A 23,892-nucleotide genomic window follows, 5' to 3' on the forward strand; every position below is an offset into this window, starting at 1 on the left:
GTGATGGTGATGTGTTGAGGGTGAGTGAGGGTGAGGTGTTGAGGGAGAGTGAGGGTGAGGTGTTGAGGGTGAGTGAGTGTAATTGAGGGTGGGTGATGAATTGAGGCTGAGTGAGTGTGAGTGAGGGTGTGATTGGCAAATGTGAGTGTTTTGCATGTGTGAATAGTTATTTTAATGTGAAGTGTGTTTGTGTTTTTGTATGTTGTTGTTGTAGAATGATGCTGTTGTGGTGGTGTAGAGTGATGTTGGTGTGTTGATGAGTGATGTTAGTGTGGTGCTTCCTAATGCTGTTGTTGTGATGTGTTGATGATGAGTTGTGGTTTGTTAGTGTTCAACTATTACCACCACAGCATAACTCATCCGAACAACAGTTGCAATTCTCACAACAACCTAATTTGTGATGTCCACCAATGCAACACGCAGCAATACCACCTTATCATTCGGCCCCCCCACAGTAACATTGAGCAACAACACAGCATAACTCGGCACCAGCACAGGCGTATTTAGCACAACAACAGTCTCATTCTATGTGCCTCGGAGGGTGTTACGATCTGTCGATCTGGCCAAATTGGAGGTGCCTCCGGCTAAGCGTGCTCGGATGGGAGAACGAGCCTTTCAATTTGTGGCAGCCCGATGTTGGAATGAGCTCCCTCTCCCTCTACGCAAAGCTACGAACCTCCTGGCGTTTAGGAAAGAGTTGAAGACTCTCCTCTTTTCTGCGTAATTCTTTTGACAACTGTGCTGCTCCTCTATGTGTCTGTAGATCTCAGGCCTCTTTGCAAAAGCGCCGGGACGCCCCTTTGGGCAGCCGTGCGCTCAAAAAATAGGCCCTTAACATAACATAACATAACATACTACTGTAGTGCGTGCAAGCTACAAAGTATGTGTATTTTGTATATGTGTTTGTCATGTCAAATGGATAGGCTGAATGTTGTATGTGGGTGTGACTATGTTGTATAAATTGAGTGTATTACTTATAATTTGCCTTTTGTATAGCAAAAAATACCATAGAAGTTGTAAAATTTGTATCCCACACTTTTTTATTTATTTTAAAAAAAAACAAATATTTATTGTTTAACTTTGTACAAAAATAAGATATCCTGGCAACATGCAAAATTTAGTCAGAACATATTGCATCGTCTTTTTCTTGCAGAATCTTTATGATTTGGCCATTACAAAAGACAACTTCAAAAGTTTGTGGCAAAAAATGGACAAGGGCATCTCCGATGTTGTCAACTTCCTCATCTAACATAAACCATTTAATTAAGATCTGGTTTTCGATGGGCATAGATTGATATTCGTCTGTGTTTGTCACTTTTATTGTGATAATACTATTTTGCTCTGTAGAGCTTTCCACACCATAAATTAGAATGTCCATCTTTTCCTCTGGTGGGGCTGTTACCTGTTGAGAGAAAACAAAAGCAACAATTAGTTTTTAAATTTGTATACTTTATGTTTTGTGTAAGGCCTATAGTGGGTGAAAGGAACAGAGTTGTTGAAAGTGCCACATTGGGTGAAATGGACTGAGTAGGTGAAAGGGTCCCTGTTGTTGATAGGGTTTGAGTGGGTGATAGGTCGAGAGTGGGTGATAGGTCTAGAGTGGGTGATAAGTCTAGAGTGGGTGATAAGTCTAGAGTGGGTGATAAGTCTAGAGTGGGTGATAGGCCTAGAGTGTGTGAAAGGGCCAGAGTTGTTGAAAGGTCCCGAGTGGGTGAAAGTTCCCGAGTGGGTGAAAGCTCCCGAGTGGGTGAAAGGTCCCAAGTGGGTGAAATGTAAAAGGTCCAGAGTGGGTGCAAGGGGCAGAGTGGGTGAAAGGGCAAGACTGGGTGAAAGTCCAAGAGTGGCTGAGAAGAGATAATTGACAAAAGTTTTGTTTGTTGTGCTTACCTCCATTTTGCTATGGCGCGTTGTATTCAATATTTTTTGGCAATTGAATTCATGTACAGTGACGTGAGTCAGGGTAACATATTTCCCAAGATGTATTTTAAATAGTGACGCTTCTCTCCACAGTGTCACTTTTATATCATCAGTTGCATCTTTTATTGTAATCGATTTGAGTGGGGTATCTTGCCCATTGATAAACACAGTCTTTGCATCCTCTTCCTACACAAAAAGAAAGCATTCTATTAAATAGTGACTGTAAAAACACATATTACTAGTGCCTTGTATGAAAGGCAATATAATGTATCACATTTAACGACCCAAATGAACATCCTTTCTAAAAGATTGAATTGTTTATTTGAAAAAATGGCTTTGTAGAGAGTACTTGTGTTTGTAGTATACACCAAAGCACTGCCATCTTATAGTTTTCAAAAGTCATACTTGCTACTATGTGTGAAGAGTGTATAATTCTAATTTTTTTGAGTTAGTTATTGAAGTTACTAAAGGTGTAATGTGTGTGTAAGTCAACTATGCATTTTTTAAGTAGACATGATGACATGAGTGAGGGTGAGGGTGAGTTATTGAGTGTGAGGTGTTGATAGTGAGTGAGGGTGAGGAGTTGATGGTGAGTGAGGGTGAGTGAGGATGAGGTGTTACGTGAGTGTGAGGGTGAATGTAAGTGAGGGTGAGTGAGGGTGAGTGAGGGTGAGAGGGTGAGGGTGAGAGATTGAAGGTGAGTGAGGGTGAGAAGTTGAGGGTGAGTAAGGATGAGGGTGAGTGTGAGTGAGGCTGAGTGAGTGTCATTTAGGGTGAGGAGTTGAGGGTGAGAGATTGAGGGTGATTGATGTTGAGAAGTTGAGGGTGAGTAAGGATGAGGGGGAGTGTGGGTGAGTGAGGGTGAGTGATTGAGTGAGGGTGAGGTGTTGAGGGTGAGTGAGGGTGAGGCTGAGGGTGAGGCTGAGGTGTTGAGTGAGAGTGAGGTTGACTGAGGAGTTGAGGGAGAAGGGTAAAGTTTTTGAGGGGGAGGTGTTGATGGCTAGTGAGGGTGAGTTAGGGTGAGGAGTTTAGTGTGATTGAGGGTGAGTGAGATTGAGGGTGAGTGAGGCGTTGAGGCTGAAGTGTTGAGGGTGAGGTGTTGAGGGTGAGTCAGGGTGACGTTTTGAGGATGAGTGAGGGTGACTAAGGGTGAGGCATTGAGGTAAACACAGTGTTTGCGTTCTCTTCCTAAAGAAAAAGTAAGCATTGTATAAAATAGTGACTGTAAAAACACATATTATTAGTGCGTTGTATGAATGGCCATATAATGTATTATATTTAGCGACCCAAATGAACATCCTTCCTAAATGATAGCAATATTTATTGCAAAAAATGGCTTTGTAGAGAGTACTTGTATTTGTAGTATACAGCAAAGCGCTGGCATATTATAGTTTTCAAAACGCGTACTTTCTACATAGAGTGAAAGAGTGTATTTGTAGGGTGAATTAGGACTCAGGATTTCAATCTAGGAGTTAGAGTGTGGATTAGGATAGTTTATTTCTATTCTTCTTTTTGTTGTTGTATGTGTGTGTGTGTGTGTGTGTGTGAGGGTGAGTGAGGGTGTGTGAAGCTGAGGGTGTGTGACGGTGTGTGAGGGAAGCTTGCACTGCTGCTGTCGGTGGTGTACCTGTTCCATGTGTAAGGGAAGCTTGCACTGCTGCTGCCTGTGCTGTACCTGATCTATGTGTGAGGGAAGCTTGCACTGCTGCTGCCTGTGGTGTACCTGATCTGTGTGTGAGGGAAGCTTGCACTGCTGCTGTTGGTGCTGTACCTGTTCCATGTGTAAGGGAAGATTGCACTGCTGTTGGCTGTGCTGTACCTGCTCCGTGTGTGAGGGAAGCTTGCACTGCTGCCGCCTGTGCTGTACCTGATCTATGTGTGAGGGAAGCTTGCACTGCTGCTGTCGGTGCTGTACCTGTTCCATGTGTAAGGGAAGCTTGCACTGCTGTTGGCTGTGCTGTACCTGCTCCGTGTTTGAGTGAAGCTTGCATTGCCGTTGCCTGTGCTGTACCTGCTCCGTGTGTGATGGAAGCTTGCACTGCTGCTGCCTGTGCTGTACCTGATGTATGTGTGAGGGAAGCTTGCACTGCTGCTGTCGGTGCTGTACCTGTTCCATGTGTAAGGGAAGCTTGCACTGCTGTTGCCTGTGCTGTACCTGTTCCGTGTTTGAGTGAAGCTTGCATTGCCATTGCCTGTGCTATACCTGCTCCGTGTGTGATGGAAGCTTGCACTGCTGCTGTCGGTGCTGTACCTGTTGCATGTGTAAGGGAAGCTTGCACTGCTGCCGCCTGTGCTGTACCTGATCTATGTGTGAGGGAAGCTTGCACTGCTGCTGCCTGTGCTGTACCTGCTCTGTGTGTGAGGGAAGCTTGCACTGCTGCCGCCTGTGCTGTACCTGATCTATGTGTGAGGGAAGATTGCACTGCTGCTGTCGGTGCTGTACCTGTTCCATGTGTAAGGGAAGCTTGCACTGCTGTTGCCTGTGCTGTACCTGCTCCGTGTTTGAGTGAAGCTTGCATTGCCGTTGCCTGTGCTGTACCAGCTCCATGTGTGATGGAAGATTGTGAGATCTGGCATAACGGAAGGATTGGTAGTGCGTGCACCGCTGCTTGGGGTATCTGCGAGATTTGTGTAAGTAAATGGAGAGGGGGGTGAGAGTTGGAAGAGAGAGTGAAACAGGCAGAAACGTGGAGAGTTAGAAGAAAGAGCGAAGGAATCTAAGCTGCGAGATGTGGCATAACCGAAGGATTGGTAGTTCGTGCACCGCTACTTGGGGTATCTGCGAGATTTGTGTAAGTAAATGGAGAGGGGGGTGAGAGTTAAAAGAGAGAGTGAAACAGGCAGAAACGTGTACAGTTAGAAGAAAGAGCGAAGGAATCTAAGCTGCGAGATGTGGCATAACAGAAGGATTGGTAGTGCGTGCACCGCTGCTTGTGGTATCTGCGAGATTTGTGTAAGTAAATTGAGCGGGGGGTGAGAGTTGGAAGAGAGAGTGAAACAGGCAGAAACGTGGAGAGTTAGAAGAAAGAGCGAAGGAATCTAAGCTGCGAGATGTGTCATAACAGAAGGATTGGTAGTGCGTGCACCGCTGCTTGGGGTATCTGCGAGATTTGTGTAAGTAAATGGAGAGGGGTTTGAGAGTTGAAAGAGAGAGTGAAACAGTCAGAAACGTGGAGAGTTAGAAGAAAGAGCGAAGGAATCTAAGCTGCGAGATGTGGCATAACAGAAGGATTGGTAGTGCGTGCACCGCTGCTTGTGGTATCTGCGAGATTTGTGTAAGTAAATGGAGAGGGGGTTGAGAGTTGGAAGAGAGAGTGAAACAGGCAGAAACGTGGAGAGTTAGAAGAAAGAGCGAAGGAATCTAAGCTGTGAGATGTGGCATAACAGAAGGATTGGTAGTGCGTACACCGCTGCTTGGGTGTACTGTGTGTGTAAGGCAAGTATGCATTTTTTTAGTACATATGATGACATGAGTGAGGGTGAGGGTGAGGGTGAGTGATTGAGGGTGAGGTGTTGAGGGTGAGTGAGGGTGGGGTTGAGGGTGAGTGAGGATGAGTGAGGATGAGGTGTTACGTGAGGGTGAGTGTGAGTGAGGCTGAGTTAGGGTGAGGTGTTTAGGGTGAGTGAGAGTGAGGGAGTGTTGAGGGTGAGAGATTGAGGGTGAAAAGTTGAGGGTGAGTAAGGATGAGTGTGAGTGTGGGTGAGTAAGGGTGATTGAGTGAGGGTGAGTTGTTGAGGGTGAGGCTGAGGTGTTGAGGTGTTGAGTGAGAGTGAGGGTGACTGAGGAGTTGAGGGAGAAGTGTAGACTTTTTGAGGGGGAGGTGTTGAGGGCTAGTGAGGGTGAGTGAGGGTGAGTGAGTGGGAGGTGTTGAGGGTGATTGAGGGTGAGTGAGATTGAGGGTGAGTGAGGCATTAAGGGGGAATTGTTGAGGGTGAGGTGTTGAGGGTGAGTGAGGGTGAGGTGTTGAGGGTGAGTGAGGGTGAGAAGTTGAGGGTGAGTAAGGATGAGGGTGAGTGAGGGTGAGTGATTGATGTTGAGGGTGAGGCTGAGGTGTTGAGGTGTTGAGTGAGAGTGAGGGTGAGTGAGTAGTTGAGGGAGAAGTGTAGAGTTTTTGAGTGTGAGGTGTTGAGGGCTAGTGAGGGTGATTGAGGGTGAGTGAGGAGGAGGTGTTGAGGGTGATTGATAGTGAGTGAGATCGAGGGTGAGTGAGGCATTAAGGGTGAATTGTTGAGGGTGAGGTGTTGAGGGAGAGTGAGGGTGGGGTGTTGAGGGTGAGTGAGGGTGACTGAGGGTGAGGCATTGATGTAAAGACAGTCTTTGCGTTGTTTTGGTAAACCCAAAAAGAGCAATTCTATAAAATAGTGACAGTAAAAACACATAGTAGTAGTGCGTTGTATGACTGGCAATATAATGTATTAGATTTCACGACCCAAATGAACATCCTTTCTACCATATTGCATATTTTTTTGTAAAAAAAGGCTTTGTGGAGAGTACTTGAATTTGTAGTATACCCCAAAGCACTGGCCTATTATATTTCCCAAAACTCTTACTTTCTACATAGTGTGAAAGAGTGTATAATGCAACCTTTTTTGAGCTTGTTAGTGAAGTTACTAAGGGCACGATGTAGGTAAATCCCATTTACCTATTTTGAAATACCGAATAATACCGATTTGGTATTTAAAAATCGGTAAATGGTATGTAGGTCCCAACATCTGTATTCGTACCGAATCCTAAACAATTCTTTACATACCGAATCGGTAAATACCGAATAGGTAATGCCCATTCATTCCTATGGGCTTTGAAGCCCATAGGAATGATTAGGCATTATCGATTTGGTATTTACCGAATCGGTAATTAAAGAATTCAGAAGGGTGCAGGGGGTGTCACTTTGACACCCTCTGGCATCCCCAAAAAAGGCACAGGTGCCATGTGGCAAGCATACCTGCCCTAAGAGCAGGTCTGCCTGTCACATGACATAGGTGTGCTATTTAGACTTGCAATTTAAAAAAGTAAAAAATACATAAGATATGTCATTTACAATACTAATAAGCCCAACTTTTCAAATGCGAGACAATATGTTTTTTTAGTTGACATGATGACATGTTTGTGTTCATACTTACGGCAATTATTGTCCCTGAAACGGTCATCAGGCTTTTTAGACTTGCCCGTTTGATTTCCTTGATGGGAGAAGCCGATGGTGCAGGCGGATGCAAAATGTTGTTTGCTTGTTGGATCAGGCCATCCTCGATTGCCATTGCGGGAAATTTGGTTACTTTAGTTTGTTTTGTAATTAAAATTGTTTTGTTTTTGATAATAAAGTTTCGTATCAGTAGTCCACAGTTATTTTTCGTTTGCTCATATAAATTTTCTTGGTAACAAGTACATTTTATTGTTCCAGTTTATCTGCTAAAGCCAAATGGAATAAAATTTTCTGCTCTTGTTTAGCATTTTTGTACGTAGTTTTCCCTGAGCAGTTGATGACATTAACTCTTATTGGTTTCTGGTATGGTTTGTTGTCATCGGTATTAATGTTCATAATTTCTTCAATAGACATCATCTGAAATAGAAAATGTGACATAACATGTTAAATACAAACCCATATTGCTTTATGATCACTGTAATAGCATTCTAAAGTACCATAGTTGTGTAGTTGGACATTTGTATATATATGATCTAAAATGGATTGGTAGTTAGTTGTGTAACTGTTAATGAGTTGTTGACATTGTAATTGCGTTTCAAAGAATCCAAGTAATTGCTTGCTGTTTGCATTTTGTTGAGATACATCCACATTGAAATCCCCTATAATAATGAATTTGTGTGTGGGGTAAAAATCCGTAATATTTGTGATGAAATCAAAAAGAGAAGTTATACTTTTTAGGGGTGGTTTGTATAAAATAATAATAAGGTAATCTGTGTTATCAATCTGTAGAGTAAAATGTAAAATGTCAATCCCTTCAAGTGTCTCATAAATAGGCAATATAAATAAATCTTTTTTGTAGTACATAATCATTCCATGGTTTGTGTTGTATGTATGAAATTTATCAAATATAATGTGATGATATTGTTCTATCGTGAAATCATTAGCTGTAGCATTTCTTGTAGTGTTGATCTCAGTTAAGCAAATAATGTCTGCTTGTAATATATTCCTATCCGCTACCATAGATGAAAAATTTTTCTGTAGTGATCTGATATTGTGTGCAATGATATTGAAATGTGCACTGTATGTATGTAACTGTGGGATATGTATTTCAAGTGGCATTTCTGTCCTTAATCTGTGCATTTCCTCATTAACTTGTGGATGTACTACAATTTTACGTTCATCAAAATTGTGTACATATACATTTTGTATTGATTTTGCCCTGCTAATAGCAACATAATGCAAATGATGAATCTTGCTGTTATTAAAGTGTATATAAAGTGGTTCGAGAGTTGCACCTTGTGTGCGATGTATAGTGCGTGCTGATGCTTGGCGTAAAGGAAATTGCTTCCGTATAATGGTAATAAATTTTTTAGTGTATTGGAAATGTCTAGCTATAGCATGTATTGGTGTCCATGTATTTTGTATTTGTGAATGAAATAAGTGTTTATATTGTTGTCTGGTTGTTTGTCCTATAGTGGGATTGTCAAATAACAACCAAACGATAATAGGTGTATTGTTAATCAATTCAACTAATTGTACAACACCAGTTGCGCCATTTGTTAAACCATCATTGACATCCACATTGCAACTTAAATCATAACGAAGTTGTAAGGCAATGTGTAATGTATGTGAAAGGCCCATTGTTTTCTGTGGATCTTTGGGCAGTTGCTTAAGAATCGTTTTTTTCACATTTTCAGACAAATCTGAACTGACGGTATCGCTTGCTACTGTTATGTAGACTGGATAATCTTTGCAATGTTGTTCTAAAACCTTTTGGTTAATTTCATTAACTTCTAGATTAGTTGACATGATATATGGAATTGTTTCTAATAAAGTCTCATCAGGTTGTATTTCCCTTTGCTTAATTTGTGAAATATCTTCTTCAGTATGCTTGCCTTCTCTCAATCGGTTTAGTAATTCAGCAAATTGTAGATCTTCTTTTTGGCGCATAATTTTTGTTAATTCAAAAATTTTAAAATGTTCTTTCCATAAGTTAGCACTTAAAGGACCATACATTTGTGTAGAATCCTGAAAAATGTATCTGTCAAATACAGGTTTTAATTGGTAAAAGTCACCAATGGCTAAAATAGAAATTCCTCCAAATGGTTCATTAGATGATTTAATTTCTTGAAGCCTGTTATGTATAAAATTCAACATATTGTGTCCTACCATTGAAATTTCATCAATAATAACAACTCTAACATGCATCATTTCCATTTGTAGAGCAGTTCTATGTTCATGACTCAGTTGTTTATAAGTCAAACTTTGCGACACAGGTATTTTGAAAGTGCTATGCAGTGTTTTTCCATTAATATTATGGGCAGCCTTTCCTGTTGGAGCAGTAAGTAAGATATAAACATTATCTGGATTTTCACCGGCCTTAGTGTTATAATAGCGTAGTAAAGTTTGATATAGTGCAGATATTACAAAACTTTTCCCAACACCAGCCCCTCCAGTGCAAAAAGTATAGCATGGAGTGCTTGTAGTTTTAAACCAATGCAAGTGATGGTAAACAAATTTAAGTTGTTCTTCCGTTAAGTTTTGCATAAGTTGTTGGTATTTGTCATTGGGTAAAATAACGTTAGTTGAGCTTTGTTCTTCAGTTGTAGTTCTAATTCCTAAATCTAGAGCCAAATCATATCTATTATTATGTTCTGGATTTTGGTCTTCTGTCTGTATATTAACAGTTGGTGATAGAGGAGGTGAAATTACATTTTCATGACACTGTTCATGAATAATGTTTGTAACTTCGCCATGCTGTTTGTTATAGATTTTTAGTTGTGTGTCAACAAATGATTTAACTTCCAGATACCTCTCATAGTAAGTTTCCTTGTTGATTAGTATTTTTTCTTCTTCCCTCCATGGATAGTGCAACATTAATATTTCTCTATAATACTCTTCTGGTTCATTATTTTTGCTAAATCTGCAAAAGCGTAGTATTTTCCCTTGTCTGCGCTTATTTAAAGCATAATCATAATTCTGTTTCTTTTGTTGTTTATTTCCGTGACTACATTCTATTTCTAATTCTTCCTCATCTGAGCTGTAAAAGTTTTGTTCTGCAAGTAAATCTTCGCAATCATTTATTTCTTTCCCATGTGTTTTTTTCTTCACATAGTTGAAATTAGCCGCATAGTCTGCTAACGTGCACATCTCTAATGATTGTGGCCGTTTGCAGTACTTAATAATAATATTTTCACATTGAATGTCAGTTGAATTTTCGGGCAAGTTATTAATAGTTTCGATATCACGCATTAAATAAGTTCTTTTCTCTGGACGGCTAGTATTAATAAATACAAATGATCGTGAGCTTTTCCGTAATGGTATTTGAAGAATTAGATATGCTGCTTCTTGAGCACTAATTTCTGTGCAGTTGAGGAATTTGTTTCCTATGTGTTTAAGTTGATCTTTGATATTACTATTGCTTGTTACCTCTTTAGCAGCTTGCGCTAGAAGTTTGCTAATTCCTCTTTGCGATTTACTGATATATGAGATAATATAGACTGCACAAGCATAAGGGTCTAGTATAAACTGCAAGTCTATGTTTGCTCGCCAAGCTTCTAAAAGAGTACTATTGTAGTTATTGATGAAGCATTCGCCTGGTGTTCTTTTTAAAAAAATAGTTGTTTTTTGTAAGCTAGTTTGTATAGAAGTAATATATTCTTTATCATCCATTTTAATGAACTCTAAAAATTCCTCAAAAGAAAGTGTATTAAAAGTAGTATTATTCATAGCTTCATGTATTATTTTCATATTATCTTGCCATTGCTTATTTGTCTCCTCAAGTGTTAATGGCTCTAATATGAGCGTTCTTGACATTAGATATTTGGGATATTGATATTTGCATGTCCGTTGCTGTTTACGTCTGCAATTTTTGGTGTGACCATGCCTTTGTAGATTTATTAACGGTTGTAAAACAGGGTTCTCAGACTTATGACAAGTGATATATTTGTCAATAAAGCTATTGACTTCTTCGACTGGTGAAACACCATACAATGGTGCTTTGTTTACCCAGAGTAATGCATGTATATGTGGAGAACCTCTTTGTTGGAATTCGACTCTGTAAAAGTAGTCTACTATTTCCCCAATTGGATTAGTGCCATTCAGCAAAACACAATTAAAGAATTTCCTAACTTGATAGTCAAACTGTCTTGCACATGTTATTGGATCTTCTTGTATTAATTTACTTTTAGTTTCCCAAGACATGTTTAAGAATTCTTCCTCTGTACATTCCTTTAAGTTTCTAACTCTCAATAGTATATTTATTAAATGGTGCCATTTTGTTTCAGCAGCAGATAAAGTCAAAAAGAAAGTGGGTATGCCAAGTTGCCTTATCATTGCAAAAATATCTTTTTTGCAACCTTCCCAATATGGAGGTGAACTGCGTATAGTTTTTAATACTTTGTACCCCTCATTAAACTGAAAAACATTGGCAATATTACATTTAATGTCTTTAGCAGTTATTTTATTTCCATCTGTAAAATGTTTTCTGATGGAAATGTTGATTTTACCATGGATCTGCTTAATATGTAATTTCTTCAGTTTAAAAAACATATTACTAATAGATTTAGCGACTCTTCTATCATAACTCCTTAACTCTGCTTGGCAAATAGTACTATAATGTACCGGTATGTGTCTTTCCTTATTGTTAGGCCTTCGTTCACCACAAAAAATAGTAGGGAAAGCCAAAAACTCTGAATCTTTATCCTCATATAAACCTCTTGGCGTGTTATGTTCAGCTGGAGCGAAACTTAACACATTCAGCGAATTACTAGTAATAGTTTCATTTGTTAACATAGTATCCAAATTCCCAGCTTCTATGTTGTCAGAACTATCAGATGAATTGTTTGTCTCAGAAGTCTCATTGTGAGATTCTATTTCTGGAGGTATATACTCCCAGTCAGGGTTAATCGTAACACCATATTCATTAAACATTGTACTATTTTTAGCTAGCCAAGTAGCTGCCTTTTTTACTGTATTTGGTCTAATATTCTCATAATGTGTATATGATTTATAGATTAATTTCCTTTTTAATTTCACTGGGATTGTCATGGCGTCATTAATTTGCCTTGGTAAAATTGTAACAGTTGTCATAACATCTGCAGGTACATTAACTACTGCACCTGATAATGATTTTTGAAAACCGCGTGGCAGACTCCGAATTTGTAAGAATGGTATCCTAGGTGAAACTAATCTTTCTTCTAAATCATATAATTCTAATTCAACTGGTACATTTGGGAAGCCCATGCCATTTACAATAGAACATGGTGGTATTTTGTTTTTGCGAATGTAATAATAGCAAGTCTTACAAATAAAATTGGTTTTCTTGTTACTAATGTTACACTTGTTGAAAATTTCAGATTGGCTAACACTGCGTATATTTAGCAACGTTTGTTTATGCCACAGTTGATTGCAAAGAGTACAAATGTACTCTGGCCCATGCAATATTTCCCGGTGGAATTTGCGAATGATTGTATGGATTTGTTTACCTCGTTTCTGTCTTTGGCCCTGCGTGAAGATGGGGATGTTATTATCAGTAGCACTTAGTTGACTGTTGGTAATGTCTTCTTCAGCTGTATTAACTTTTTTTCTTTGTACAACTTTAGTTGGACATGTACTTGAATCCCTTTTTCTTTTCCGAGACTGTTTATTTGTTCCCTGTATAGCTTTACTATTACCTGGTAATTGTGCTAAATGATTACTATTGCTATTCCCTCCCTTACTTTTATTCAGTAAATCATCAGAAGACATTGATGTTGATGTTATCGTCTGATTAGGAGTACATTCAGTAGTATGTACCCAAATTTTTCTTTCTTGCGGTAGGTGACTATTTTTTTTATGCACAGTAAGTGCTTTTGTAAAGGATTTCCTTTGAATGACTTTTATATCTATTGGTGTTAATTCAAATTGGACACATTGCTCAGCCTGATGTGTAAAGTTATATGCTAGTTTCATAACATATTGAATTAGGCCTTCAAACGAATTAAATGCAATTGTAACACATGTTCCGTTTGAATGAGGCATGCCTTCATGGTCCCTACTATGTGAATCAAATACAAAGTATGATTGCATATGTTTGAAAATAGCTATTACATAAACATTCATACAAAGTAGAACACCACAGTGCTTATTAATAGTAACATTTAATGCTGTGCTAATATCTGGGTAGGCTTTATCAAAACGTTTAAGGACATCACCGTAGTAAGCATTCCGTAGCAAAAGTGAATATATCTCTTGATTGTGGTCTATATACCTTGGCAGGTCATCTGGATGCATAAGTGTTTCGTTGTTAATAGAATGCATTTGGAGATATAAAGCGTCCCCACGGTCCATTATATAATGCAGATCATTAGAGTTCCAAGTAGTTACTGGCTTGCATAAATTGTGCAAGACAGCAAAAGCACTATTTGGTAAGCATTGCTTACCTTGTGATTTGCTATTAAATTTGCTATTCCCTTGATGGTAACTTGCTTTCAAGCATCTCTGCATCTTATAAGTTATACTGAAATGTTGTTATCAACAAATGTAAATTAAGAAGGTTTGTGAACTAACAAATATTTTTGGGGACTGTAAGGTCTGAACTTTTAACAAATTTTAAACTAAGTGGCAAAGTAGTATTTACCTTAACTTCTGTTTCTTTTGTTGTTGTTTTAATAATCTGAAAGGAGAAAAAAAATACATAATGTTTAGAAGAGATTTTTTCGAATTTTTCCCATAAAGGGCACATTAGCATGTAAATAGTCTTTTAAAGACCTGTTAAGAGCTCTAGTGCTGCTGTGAGTGTATGCGCCACGGGTGGCACACAGGCAGGGTGAGATGATAGAGGGAGAGAGAGGGAGTGGGAGGAAAAGGGGGACAGAGAGAGAGTGAGTGAGTGCGTGAAAAGTTAATACTGAGAGACGTAAAAAAATGTGTGTGTGTGTTATCTTGTAACTTGGACTGGTTAATGTGTTGCATTGAATCTGAGAATGAATGCGGTGTGCGTGTAATATTGAAAGTGTACCCAGTTAGTGTGCAAGTAATGTACAAAGACAGAAAGGGAGTGAAGGGGAGGGAAATGCCGAGGGAGTAAAAGGGAGGGAGAGTGAGGGAGAGGGAGGGAAAGTGAGGGAAAGGAAGGAAAATGGAGTGAGAGGAAGGGAAAGGGAGTGAGAGGGAGAGTGATAGGAAGGGAGACGGGGATGGAGGGAGGGAGAGAGAGGGGGAGGGAGACAGAGGGATTAACAAAGTAAGAGTGATAAAGAGGAAGGCGAGAGGGAGGGGGAGCTAGAGAGGGAGTTAGAGGGTGAGTGTGGGTGAGGGGTTGAGGGTGAGTAAGGATGAAATGTTGATGGTGTGAGGGTGAGGTGTTGAGTGTTAGTGAGGTGAGGGGTTGAGGGTGAGGGTGAGTGAGGGGGAGGGGATGAAGGTGAGTGAGGGTGAGTGGTATTGAGGGTGAGTGAGGGTGAGGGTGAGTGAGGGTGACGGTTTGAGGGTGAGTGATGGTGAGGGTGAGTGAGGATGATGTGTTGAGGGTGAGTGATCATGAGGGTGAGTGAGCATGAGGGTGAGGGTGAGTGTGAGTGAGGGTGAGGGGTTGAGGGTGAGTGAAGGTAGGTTAGGCTTAGAGATTGAGGGTGAGTGAGGGTGAGAAGTTGAGGGTGAGTAAGGATGAGGGTGAGTGTGGGTGAGTGAGAATGAGGTGTTGAGGGTGAGTGAGGTGTTGAGGGTGAGTGAGGGTGAGGGTGAGGCTGAGGCTGAGGTGTTGAAGTGTTGAGTGAGAGTGAGGGTGAGTGAGGAGTTGAGGGAGAAGTGTTGAGGGTGTGTGTGTGAGGTGTTGAGGTCTAGTGCGGGTGGGGGAAGTGTTGAGGATGAGTGAGGGTGAGTGAAATTGAGGGTGAGTGAAATTGAAGGTGAGTGAGATGTTGAGGGTGAGTGAGAGTGAGGTGTTGAGTGAGAGGTTGAGTGAGTGTGAGTGAGGATGAGGGGTTGAGTGAGGGTGACTGAGTGTGACTGAGGGTGAGTGTGGGTAAGTGAGGGTGAGTGAGGATGAGCGTGAGGGTGGGTGAGGGTGAGTAAGGGTGAGTGAGGCTGAGGGTGAGGGAGGGTGAGGGAGGGCGAGGCGTTGAGGGTGAGTGAGGGTGAGGTGTTGAGGGTGACTGAAGGTGAGTGAGAATGAGGGTGAGTGCGGGTGAGGGTGAGGCGTGGAGGGTGAGTGAGGGTGAGGGTGAGGAAGGGAGAGGCGTTGAGGGTGAGTGAGGGAGAGCTGTTAAGGGTGACTGAGGGTGATGCGTTGAGGGTAAGTGAGGGTGAGGGTGAGGTGGTGAGTGTGAGTGAGGGTGAGTGAGGGTGAGGCGTTGCGGGTAAGTGAGGGTGAGTGTGTGTGTGAGGCTTCAAAAAATAGCGACCCCCTTAAAGTAGTGTCGTTATTTGTATTACGAAAATAGTTGAGAATTGCTGAGGATGTGGGACTTGAATGTGTCTGTGGGTAGTTTTAAAAGCTGGAATTGTTGTTGGGGATGGAGAGGGAGTGAGTGTGTGCGTGAAGAGTTAATAGTGCGAGACGTACCGAAAAATGTGTGTGTGTGTCATCGTGTAACTTAGATTACTTACTATATTGCATTGAATATGAAAATGAATGCGGTGTGCGTGTAATATTGAAAGTGTACCCAGTTAGTGTGCAAGTAATGTAGAAAGATAGAGAGGGAATAAAGGGGAGACAAATGGAGAGTTATATACAAAGACAGAGAGGAAGGGAAAGTTAGGGAAAGGAAGGGAAATGGAGGGAGAGGAAGAGAAAGGGAGTGAGATGCAGGGTGATAGGGAGGGAGACGGAGAGGGAGGGAGAGAGGAGGAAAAAGAGAGGGGGAGTGAGACAGAGGGAGGAACACAGTTAGAGTGAGACAGAGGAAGACAGGAGAGAGGGAGGGGGAGCTATAGAGAGGGAGAGAGAGCTATAGAGATGTAGGGAGACAGCGAGAGAAAGAGAGCGAGAAAATTATGTGTATGCCGGGAGGGCTCAGTGCACGAAGCCTTCGGCTGCAGGGTCCTGTGATTAACCTCATGGTCAGTTTTATGTTGTTGCTGTCGCCCCGACCCTTAACCACTAACCCTGCCCCCACCGACGCGGTCCTTGGACACAAAGTAAACAGTAAATTATTCACCTGCGAGAAAGCTTGTGAGTAGCCATGTAATAGAGGGTGTGGGCGAAAGTCCCCTTGATCGTGTGTATGAAAAGTTTGTTGTGGTGTGGCGAAGTGTTGCGAACGGATTATGACTGTACTATTCCCCCTAATGTTCCAATGTGCCTGTGAATAGTGTATTAAGTGTAAGGTCAAGTTTTTTTTTGGGTAGGCAGCTAATCCTGGCTAATGTGTTATTGGATGTGTGATTGTGAAAATGTAATACTAGTAGTTGTACGAGCGGCTGTTTCCGTGTGTCAGCTTGTAACTTGGATTACTAACTGTGCAAGTAAAGCTGCGAATGAATGCATTCTGCGTAAATGTTGTAAAGTGTTGCCTGTTTACGTGCAAATTAATGTGCAATTAGAAGTTCTGACTGAAAGTTTGGTGCTGTAGTGGCGAAGTGCTATGATGTTACATTGCGTAGGAGTTGCACGTGCTGTATAAGGGTGGCAGTCAGTGTTTTGCCTAATGTGACAGGCTGTGTGTGATTAGTGTAAGATGCAGTGTTTTGCCTAATGTGACAGGGTGTGTGTGATTAGTGTGCTATAGAGAGGGAGGGAGACGAAGAGAGAAAGAGAGCGAGAAAATTATGTGTATGCCGGGAGGGCTCAGTGGACGAAGCCTTCGGCTGCAGGGTCCTGTGATTAACCTCATGGCCAGTTTTATGTTGTTGCTGTAGCCCCGACCCTTAACCACTGACCCTGCCCCCACCGATGCGGTCCTTGGACACAAAGAAAACATTAAATTTGTCCCCTGAGAGAAAGATTGTGAGTAGCCATGTAATAGATGGTGTGTGTGAAAGTGCCCTTGTTCGTGGAATGTGTGTATGAAAATTTTGTTGTGGTGTGGCGAAGTGTTGCGAACGGTTTATGGCTGTACTATTCTCCCGATTGATACAATGTGCCTGGGAATAGTGTAGTAACTGTAAAGTGAAGTGTTTATTTTTGTAGGCCGCAAATCCTGGCTAATGTGTTATTGGGTGCGTGTTTGTGGAAAGGTAATACTAGTAGTTGTACGAGCGGATGTTTTCGTGTGTCAGCTAGTAACTTGGATTACTTAATGTGTGCCAGTAAAGCTGCGGGTGAATGTTGTAAAGTGTAGCCTGTTTGCGTGCAAATAAATGTGCAATTTGAAGTTGTTCCTGAAAGTTTGGTGCTGTAGTGGCGAAGTGCTATGATCTTAGATTGGGTTTGAGTCGCACGTGCTGTATAAGGGTGGCAGTCAGTGTTTTGCCTAATGTGACAGGCTGTGTGTGATTAGTGTAAGATGCAGCTCTGTTGACTCTTGAGTCCGATCATCCAGTTTACTGTTTTGCTATGAAGCTGTCAATGAAAGCGTAATGAGTGTTCTAATGTGGTCGCACTCATTTCGGCGTGCGTGTGATATAGTATGTGTTCCTAACAGTGTGTGCGTGAAAAGTTAATACTAATAGATGTAAAAAAAAGGGTGGGTATGTGTCATCTTGTAACTTGCACTGGTTACTGTGTTACATTTAATCAGAGAATGGAAGCGGTATGCATGTAATCTTGACAGATAATCTGACAAGGTGTGTGTGAGTAGTGTAAGCTGGAGCTCTGTTCACTGTTCAGTCCGATCATCCTGTTTACTGTATTGCTGTGAAGCTGTGAAAAAAATCGTAAGGAGTGTTCTGTTGTGGTTGCACTCAATTCGCCGTGCGTGTTATATAGTATGTGTTCTTAACCGTGTGTGCGTGAAAAGGTAATAGTAACAGACGTAAAAAGGTGTGTGTGTCATGTTGTAATTAGGAGTAGTTACTGTGTTGCATTAAATATACGAATGAATGGGTGTGTGTCAAACTTATGTTGTGCCTTGAATTATTGGAAGGAATGTTCTGTGTGGCGAGTCGGAGTGTTAGGAACGGAAGTAAAAATTGTGTAGAAGAGTGAACAGTTGGCTGTACTTACATGATATATGTTGGTGCGCAGTTTCTTTCCCCCTATCAAGGAAATGTTGAAAGCGTACCAATAACCTACAAGAGATAACGATAAAAAAAACAATATGTATCGGTTGGTTTAAACAAAGGTATGACCTGTTTGAGAAATTACGTAGTCCTTTGCTAAGTATTACCATAGAAAATGTAGATTTGCAAACAAACATGTCGCAGAATAATTTAACAGAGGTGCGATGTTGATATAGTAACAGTTGTAATAAACGCAAGTAAATGTATCAATACTGTCCCTTAGATGTATAGAAATAAAACTTGCATGCACTTACGTTGTAAGATTGAATGCCGTAATTTTTCAGTGGCTGTTGGTCGATAGCAGCAAGTACAGCGCCGTTCTGTAAGTCGAAGTTCTGTCCTCGCAGGTAAAAAGAGAGTATGACTTAAAGTGACCCGTCCCTCTGCTTAAATAGGGGGTAACGATGCAAGAATAATTTTTTTTTTTTTTGGTTTAAGAAAGGATCAAAGCTTTTAGTCCTTCCCTTGCCCCAAGGAAAAGTCACACTAGCTGATGTGCGCGACTTGGAAGTGTGAATGTTTGAATGTGTATGCAGATGGAGTTTCGACATTGGCGCGCCAGTAGACTTCCCTGGGCAACTCCCTTAAGGCCACATAAGATTTTGCTCGGAACTGACAAAGCAAAGGGCCTTTTTTTTTTACGTTAGTGTAATTAGACTTCAACTGTCTGCTCGAAGTTACACTTAAAAATGGCATATATAAAGCATCCAAAGTATACAAAGTTTCACTTTTAAACATACAACTCTTGTAATATACTGGCTCAAAGTTGTGGCGTTTATGTTTAGTATGAAAATACTGAAAATTGCTGCTGATGCGTCCATAAATGTGTGTGTGGCAACGTGAAAATACAGTGGGTGAATGAGAAAGATGGTCGATGATTTTGTTTGGCAAAAAAGAAATGTAAAGACAGGTGTGGTGCTGAACGGGTCAGAGGCCGGATGCAATATTTGCCATAAAAGTTGTGTTCTTCGTTTTATTATGAAAATCGTGAACATTGCTGCGTAAGTGGCGTGTGTGTGGCGTTGCGTGTGTGTGGCGTTGCGTGTGTGTGTGGCGTTGCGTGTGAGTGGCGTTGCGTGTGTGAGTGGCGTTGCGTGTGTGAGTGGGGTTGCGTGTGAGTGGCGTTGCGTGTGAGTGGCGTTGCGTGGCTGAGTGGCGTTCCTTGGGTGAGTGGCGTTGCATGGGTGAGTGGCGTTGCGTGGGTGAGTGGCGTTGCGTGGGTGAGTGGCGTTGCGTGTGTGAGTGGCGTTGCGTGTGTGTGTGGCGTTGCGTGTGTGTGTGGCGTTGCGTGTGTGTGTGGCGTTGCGTGTGTGAGTGGCGTTGCGTGTGTGAGTGGCGTTGCGTGTGTGAGTGGCGTTGCGTGTGTGAGTGGCGTTGCGTGTGTGAGTGGCGTTGCGTGTGTGAGTGGCGTTGCGTGGGTGAGTGGCGTTGCGTGGCTGAGTGGCGTTGCGTGGCTGAGTGGCGTAGCGCGTGTGAGTGGCATAGCGCGTGTGAGTGGCGTAGCGCGTGTGAGTGGCGTAGCGCGTGTGAGTGGCGTAGCGCGTGTGAGTGGCGTAGCGCGTGTGAGTGGCGTTGCGCGTGTGAGTGGCGTTGCGCGTGTGAGTGGCGTTGCGCGGCTGAGTGGCGTTGCGCGGGTGAGTGGCGTTGCGTGGGTGAGTGGCGTTGCGTGGCTGAGTGGCGTTGCGTGGCTGAGTGGCGTTGCGTGGCTGAGTGGCGTTGCGTGGCTGAGTGGCGTTGCGTGGCTGAGTGGCGTTGCGTGGCTGAGTGGCGTTGCGTGGCTGAGTGGCGTTGCGTGGCGTTGCGTGTGTGAGTGGCGTTGCGTGGGTGAGTGGCGTTGCGTGGGTGAGTGGCGTTGCGTGGGTGAGTGGCGTTGCGTGGGTGAGTGGCGTTGCGTGGGTGAGTGGCGTTGCGTGGGTGCGTGGCGTTGCGTGTGTGAGTGGCGTTGCGTGTGTGATTGGCGTGTGTGAGTGGCGTTGCGTGGCTGAGTGGCGTTGCGTGGCTGAGTGGCGTTGCGTGGGTGAGTGGCGTTGCGTGTGTGAGTGGCGTTGCGTGGGTGAGTGGCGTTGCGTGGGTGAGTGGCGTTGCGTGAGTGAGTGGCGTTGCGTGGGTGAGTGGCGTTGCGTGGGTGAGTGGCGTTGCGTGTGTGAGTGGCGTTGCATTGCGTGGGTGATTGGCGTTGCGTGGGTGAGTGGCGTTGCGTGGGTGAGTGGCGTTGCGTGGGTGAATGGCGTTGCGTGGCTGAGTGGCGTTGCGTGGCTGAGTGGCGTTGCGTGGCTGAGTGGCGTTGCGTGGCTGAGTGGCGTTGCGTGGCTGAGTGGCGTTGCGTGGCTGAGTGGCGTTGCGTGTGTGCGTGGCGTTGCGTGTGTGAGTGGCGTGTGTGAGTGGCGTTGCGTGGCTGAGTGGCGTTGCGTGGCTGAGTGGCGTTGCGTGGCTGAGTGGCGTTGCGTGGGTGAGTGGCGTTGCGTGGGTGAGTGGCGTTGCGTGGGTGAGTGGCGTTGCGTGGGTGAGTGGCGTTGCGTGTGTGAGTGGCATTGCGTGTGTGAGTGGCGTTGCGTGCCTGAGTGGCGTTGCGTGCCTGAGTGGCGTTGCGTGGCTGAGTGGCGTTGCGTGGGTGAGTGGCGTTGCGTGGGTGAGTGGCGTTGCGTGGGTGAGTGGCGTTGCGTGGGTGAGTGGCGTTGCGTGGGTGAGTGGCGTTGCGTGGGTGAGTGGCGTTGCGGGTGAGTGGCGTTGCGTGGGTGAGTGGCGTTGAGTGGCGTTGCGTGGCTGAGTGGCGTTGCGTGGCTGAGTGGCCTTACCGTAATTCGACTTGAACTGTCTGCTCCAAGTTACCCTTCAAAATAGCATGAGGGGTTGAGGGTGAGTGAGGGTGAGGGTGAGTGATGGTGAGGCTGCTGCGGATGCGCCCCTTAATGTGTGTGTATAAGAAATATGGTAGTTATCCAAAAGAAGGCAGCATCGGAAATGTTTCACTGAAGGCAACATAGGAAATCTTTAGTCTGTACAAGCGTCGACGTAGAATAGGCCGATTTTAAATACCACGCTGTAGAGGGAAGTTGTGAAATACTAGGCATGGTTATGTAAAGTAAATAAGTTTTGTTAAAAAAACATCACGTTTCTAGTGTTAGTATTTTCGTTCAGTGGGATTGTTTAAGTTTAGCGAAAAAGCATCACGTTTCTAGTGTTAGTATTTTCTTCCAGTGGGTTTGTTTTTGGGGGGGTTTGTTGTTGTTCTCGAGGTAACACCCGGCTCGCATCCTGCTGTTCTAACTTAGCACATCCCCAAAGGAACTTCACAAGTGATTACAATCTTGACGACGGCGCTTAAAGTAGTCTAGCATCCTGGAGTTTTGGTAACGAAAGCCTTGGAGTCTGTGGCCTGGCTTTGTGTTCATGTAAATGGTATTAAAGAATGGTCCCAGCAGGTCCGTCGTATTGTTGGGGGTTATGGCGGGTTGCGAGGACTGTTTAGTCACGTGGATGTGCTAGAGGCTCTGTGATGTCACTCTGTGTCGGAGGAGGGAAATAGTAGGCCCGTTGAATTGAACTGACTCTGTGTGTTTCATTCCGTTTATAAACATGTCAAAATATTACATTTTTTTTAGGTGCAATGCTATAGATACAAGCGCTATTTTTGGCGTAGCAGCCTGTAGAGGGAGGGGTGGGAATAGTAGGTCTGCTGATTAGGGAATGTACAAGGCCATGTAGCTTGTAATGCGTCTGTCATTATTTCATTTTGTCGACGATTTCACTTTCAAGTCATTTTGTGTTCTGAGAGCCTGGCTGTGTGCAGGGACAGAGAGGGGAGGTGCTGGCGTCTGGGGAGGGGGAGTTGAATTGCGAGCCTGGATGTGTACGGGAACAGAGGGGAGAGGTGCTGGCGTTTGTGGGTTGTAATATTAACTGTTTTTTAGGTGCAATGCTATACATACTAACGGCGTTGCGTGTGTGAGTGGCGTTGCGTGTGTGAGTGGCGTTGCGTGTGTGAGTGGCGTTGCGTGTGTGAGTGGCGTTGTATGTGTGTGGCGTTGCGTGTGTGAGTGGCGTTGCGTGTGAGTGGCGTTGCGTGTGTGAGTGGCGTTGCGTGTGTGAGTGGGGTTGCGTGTGAGTGGCGTTGCGTGGCTGAGTGGCGTTCCTTGGGTGAGTGGCGTTGCGTGGGTGAGTGGCGTTGCGTGGGTGAGTGGCGTTGCGTGGGTGAGTGGCGTTGCGTGGGTGAGTGGCGTTGCGTGTGTGAGTGGCGTTGCGTGTGTGAGTGGCGTTGCGTGTGTGAGTGGCGTTGCGTGTGTGTGTGGCGTTGCGTGTGTGTGTGGCGTTGCGTGTGTGTGTGGCGTTGCGTGTGTGAGTGGCGTTGCGTGTGTGAGTGGCGTTGCGTGTGTGAGTGGCGTTGCGTGTGTGAGTGGCGTTGCGTGTGTGAGTGGCGTTGCGTGTGTGAGTGGGGTTGCGTGTGTGAGTGGGGTTGCGTGGGTGAGTGGCGTTGCGTGGGTGAGTGGCGTTGCGTGGGTGAGTGGCGTTGCGTGGGTGAGTGGCGTTGCGTGGGTGAGTGGCGTTGCGTGGCTGAGTGGCGTTGCGCGTGTGAGTGGCGTTGCGCGTGTGAGTGGCGTTGCGCGTGTGAGTGGCGTTGCGCGTGTGAGTGGCGTTGCGTGGGTGAGTGGCGTTGCGTGGGTGAGTGAAACAGGCAGAAACGTAAATGGAGAGGGGGGTGAGAGTTAAAAGAGAGAGTGAAACAGGCAGAAACGTGGAGAGTTAAAAGAAAGAGCAAATGAATATAAGCTGCGAGATGTGGCATAACAGAAGGATTGGTAGTGCGTGCACCGCTGCTTGGGGTATCTGCGAGATTTGTGTAAGTAAATGGAGAGGGGGGTGAGAGTTAAAAGAGAGAGTGAAACAGGCAGAAACGTGGAGAGTTAGAAGAAAGAGCGAAGGAATGTAAGCTGCGAGATGTGGCATAACAGAAGGATTGGTAGTGCGTGCACCGCTGCTTGGGGTATCTGCGAGATTTGTGTAAGTAAATGGAGAGGGGGGTGAGAGTTAAAAGAGAGAGTGAAACAGGCAGAAACGTGGAGAGTTAGAAGAAAGAGCGAAGGAATGTAAGCTGCGAGATGTGGCATAACAGAAGGATTGGTAGTGCGTGCACCGCTGCTTGGGGTATCTGCGAGATTTGTGTAAGTAAATGGAGAGGGGGGTGAGAGTTGGAAGAGAGAGTGAAACAGGCAGAAACGTGGAGAGTTAAAAGAAAGAGGGAATGAATCTAAGCTGCGAGATGTGGCGTAACAGAAGGATTGGTACTGCGTGCACCGCTGCTTGGGGTATCTGCGAGATTTGTGTAAGTAAATGGAGAGGGGGGTGAGAGTTAAAAGAGAGAGTGAAACAGGCAGAAACGTGGAGAGTTAAAAGAAAGAGCGAATGAATCTAAGCTGCGAGATGTGGCATAACAGAAGGATTTGTAGTGCGTGCACCGCTGCTTGGGGTACGACAAACGAGATGGTGACTAAAGTTTCAAACATGAGGTTGGAAGGCAGTGAAGTGAAATGTGAGGAGGCACCTCTTCAAATTGTAAAACAGACGGAGGGCATTGCTGTGGGGAGGGGGTGTAGGAGAAATGTACAATGTACACGCGTTGCGTGGCTGAGTGGCGTTGCGTGGGTGAGTGGCGTTGCGTGTGTGAGTGGCGTTGCGTGGGTGAGTGGCGTTGCGT

General features: G+C 44.0%; 1 protein-coding gene and 1 long non-coding RNA gene across 2 annotated transcripts; both read right to left on the bottom strand.

The window, feature by feature from the left end:
- Positions 1-966: 966 nt before the first annotated feature.
- On the bottom strand, positions 967-7,296 carry LOC144784992 (uncharacterized). The gene is made up of 3 exons (XM_078664114.1): positions 7,039-7,296; positions 1,888-2,103; positions 967-1,402 (listed from the first exon to the last, which is right to left on the bottom strand). Exons 1-3 carry the CDS (start codon positions 7,171-7,173, stop codon positions 1,118-1,120), a joined length of 636 nt encoding a protein of 211 aa, XP_078520240.1. The 5' UTR covers positions 7,174-7,296; the 3' UTR covers positions 967-1,117.
- A 42-nt stretch (positions 7,297-7,338) lies between these two features.
- On the bottom strand, positions 7,339-18,209 carry LOC144784993 (uncharacterized). The gene is made up of 3 exons (XR_013601737.1): positions 18,145-18,209; positions 13,678-13,713; positions 7,339-7,475 (listed from the first exon to the last, which is right to left on the bottom strand). It is a non-coding gene; the product is annotated as an uncharacterized LOC144784993 (long non-coding RNA).
- Between the last annotated feature and the right edge of the window lie 5,683 nt (positions 18,210-23,892).

This window comes from Lissotriton helveticus, chromosome 10, assembly GCF_964261635.1.
Source record: "Lissotriton helveticus chromosome 10, aLisHel1.1, whole genome shotgun sequence".
Classification (NCBI taxonomy): Eukaryota; Metazoa; Chordata; class Amphibia; order Caudata; family Salamandridae; genus Lissotriton; species Lissotriton helveticus.

Bases quoted from the DNA above. Each gene is read 5' to 3' on its own strand.
- LOC144784992 (XM_078664114.1), bottom strand. From the start codon at position 7,173: ATGGCAATCGAGGATGGCCTGATCCAACAAGCAAACAACATTTTGCAT. The intron at 2,104-7,038 runs GTAAGTATGAAC...CTTTTTGTGTAG, and splicing joins TTTCAGGGACAATAATTGCC to GAAGAGGATGCAAAGACTGT. The intron at 1,403-1,887 runs GTAAGCACAACA...TTCTCTCAACAG, and splicing joins CGCGCCATAGCAAAATGGAG to GTAACAGCCCCACCAGAGGA.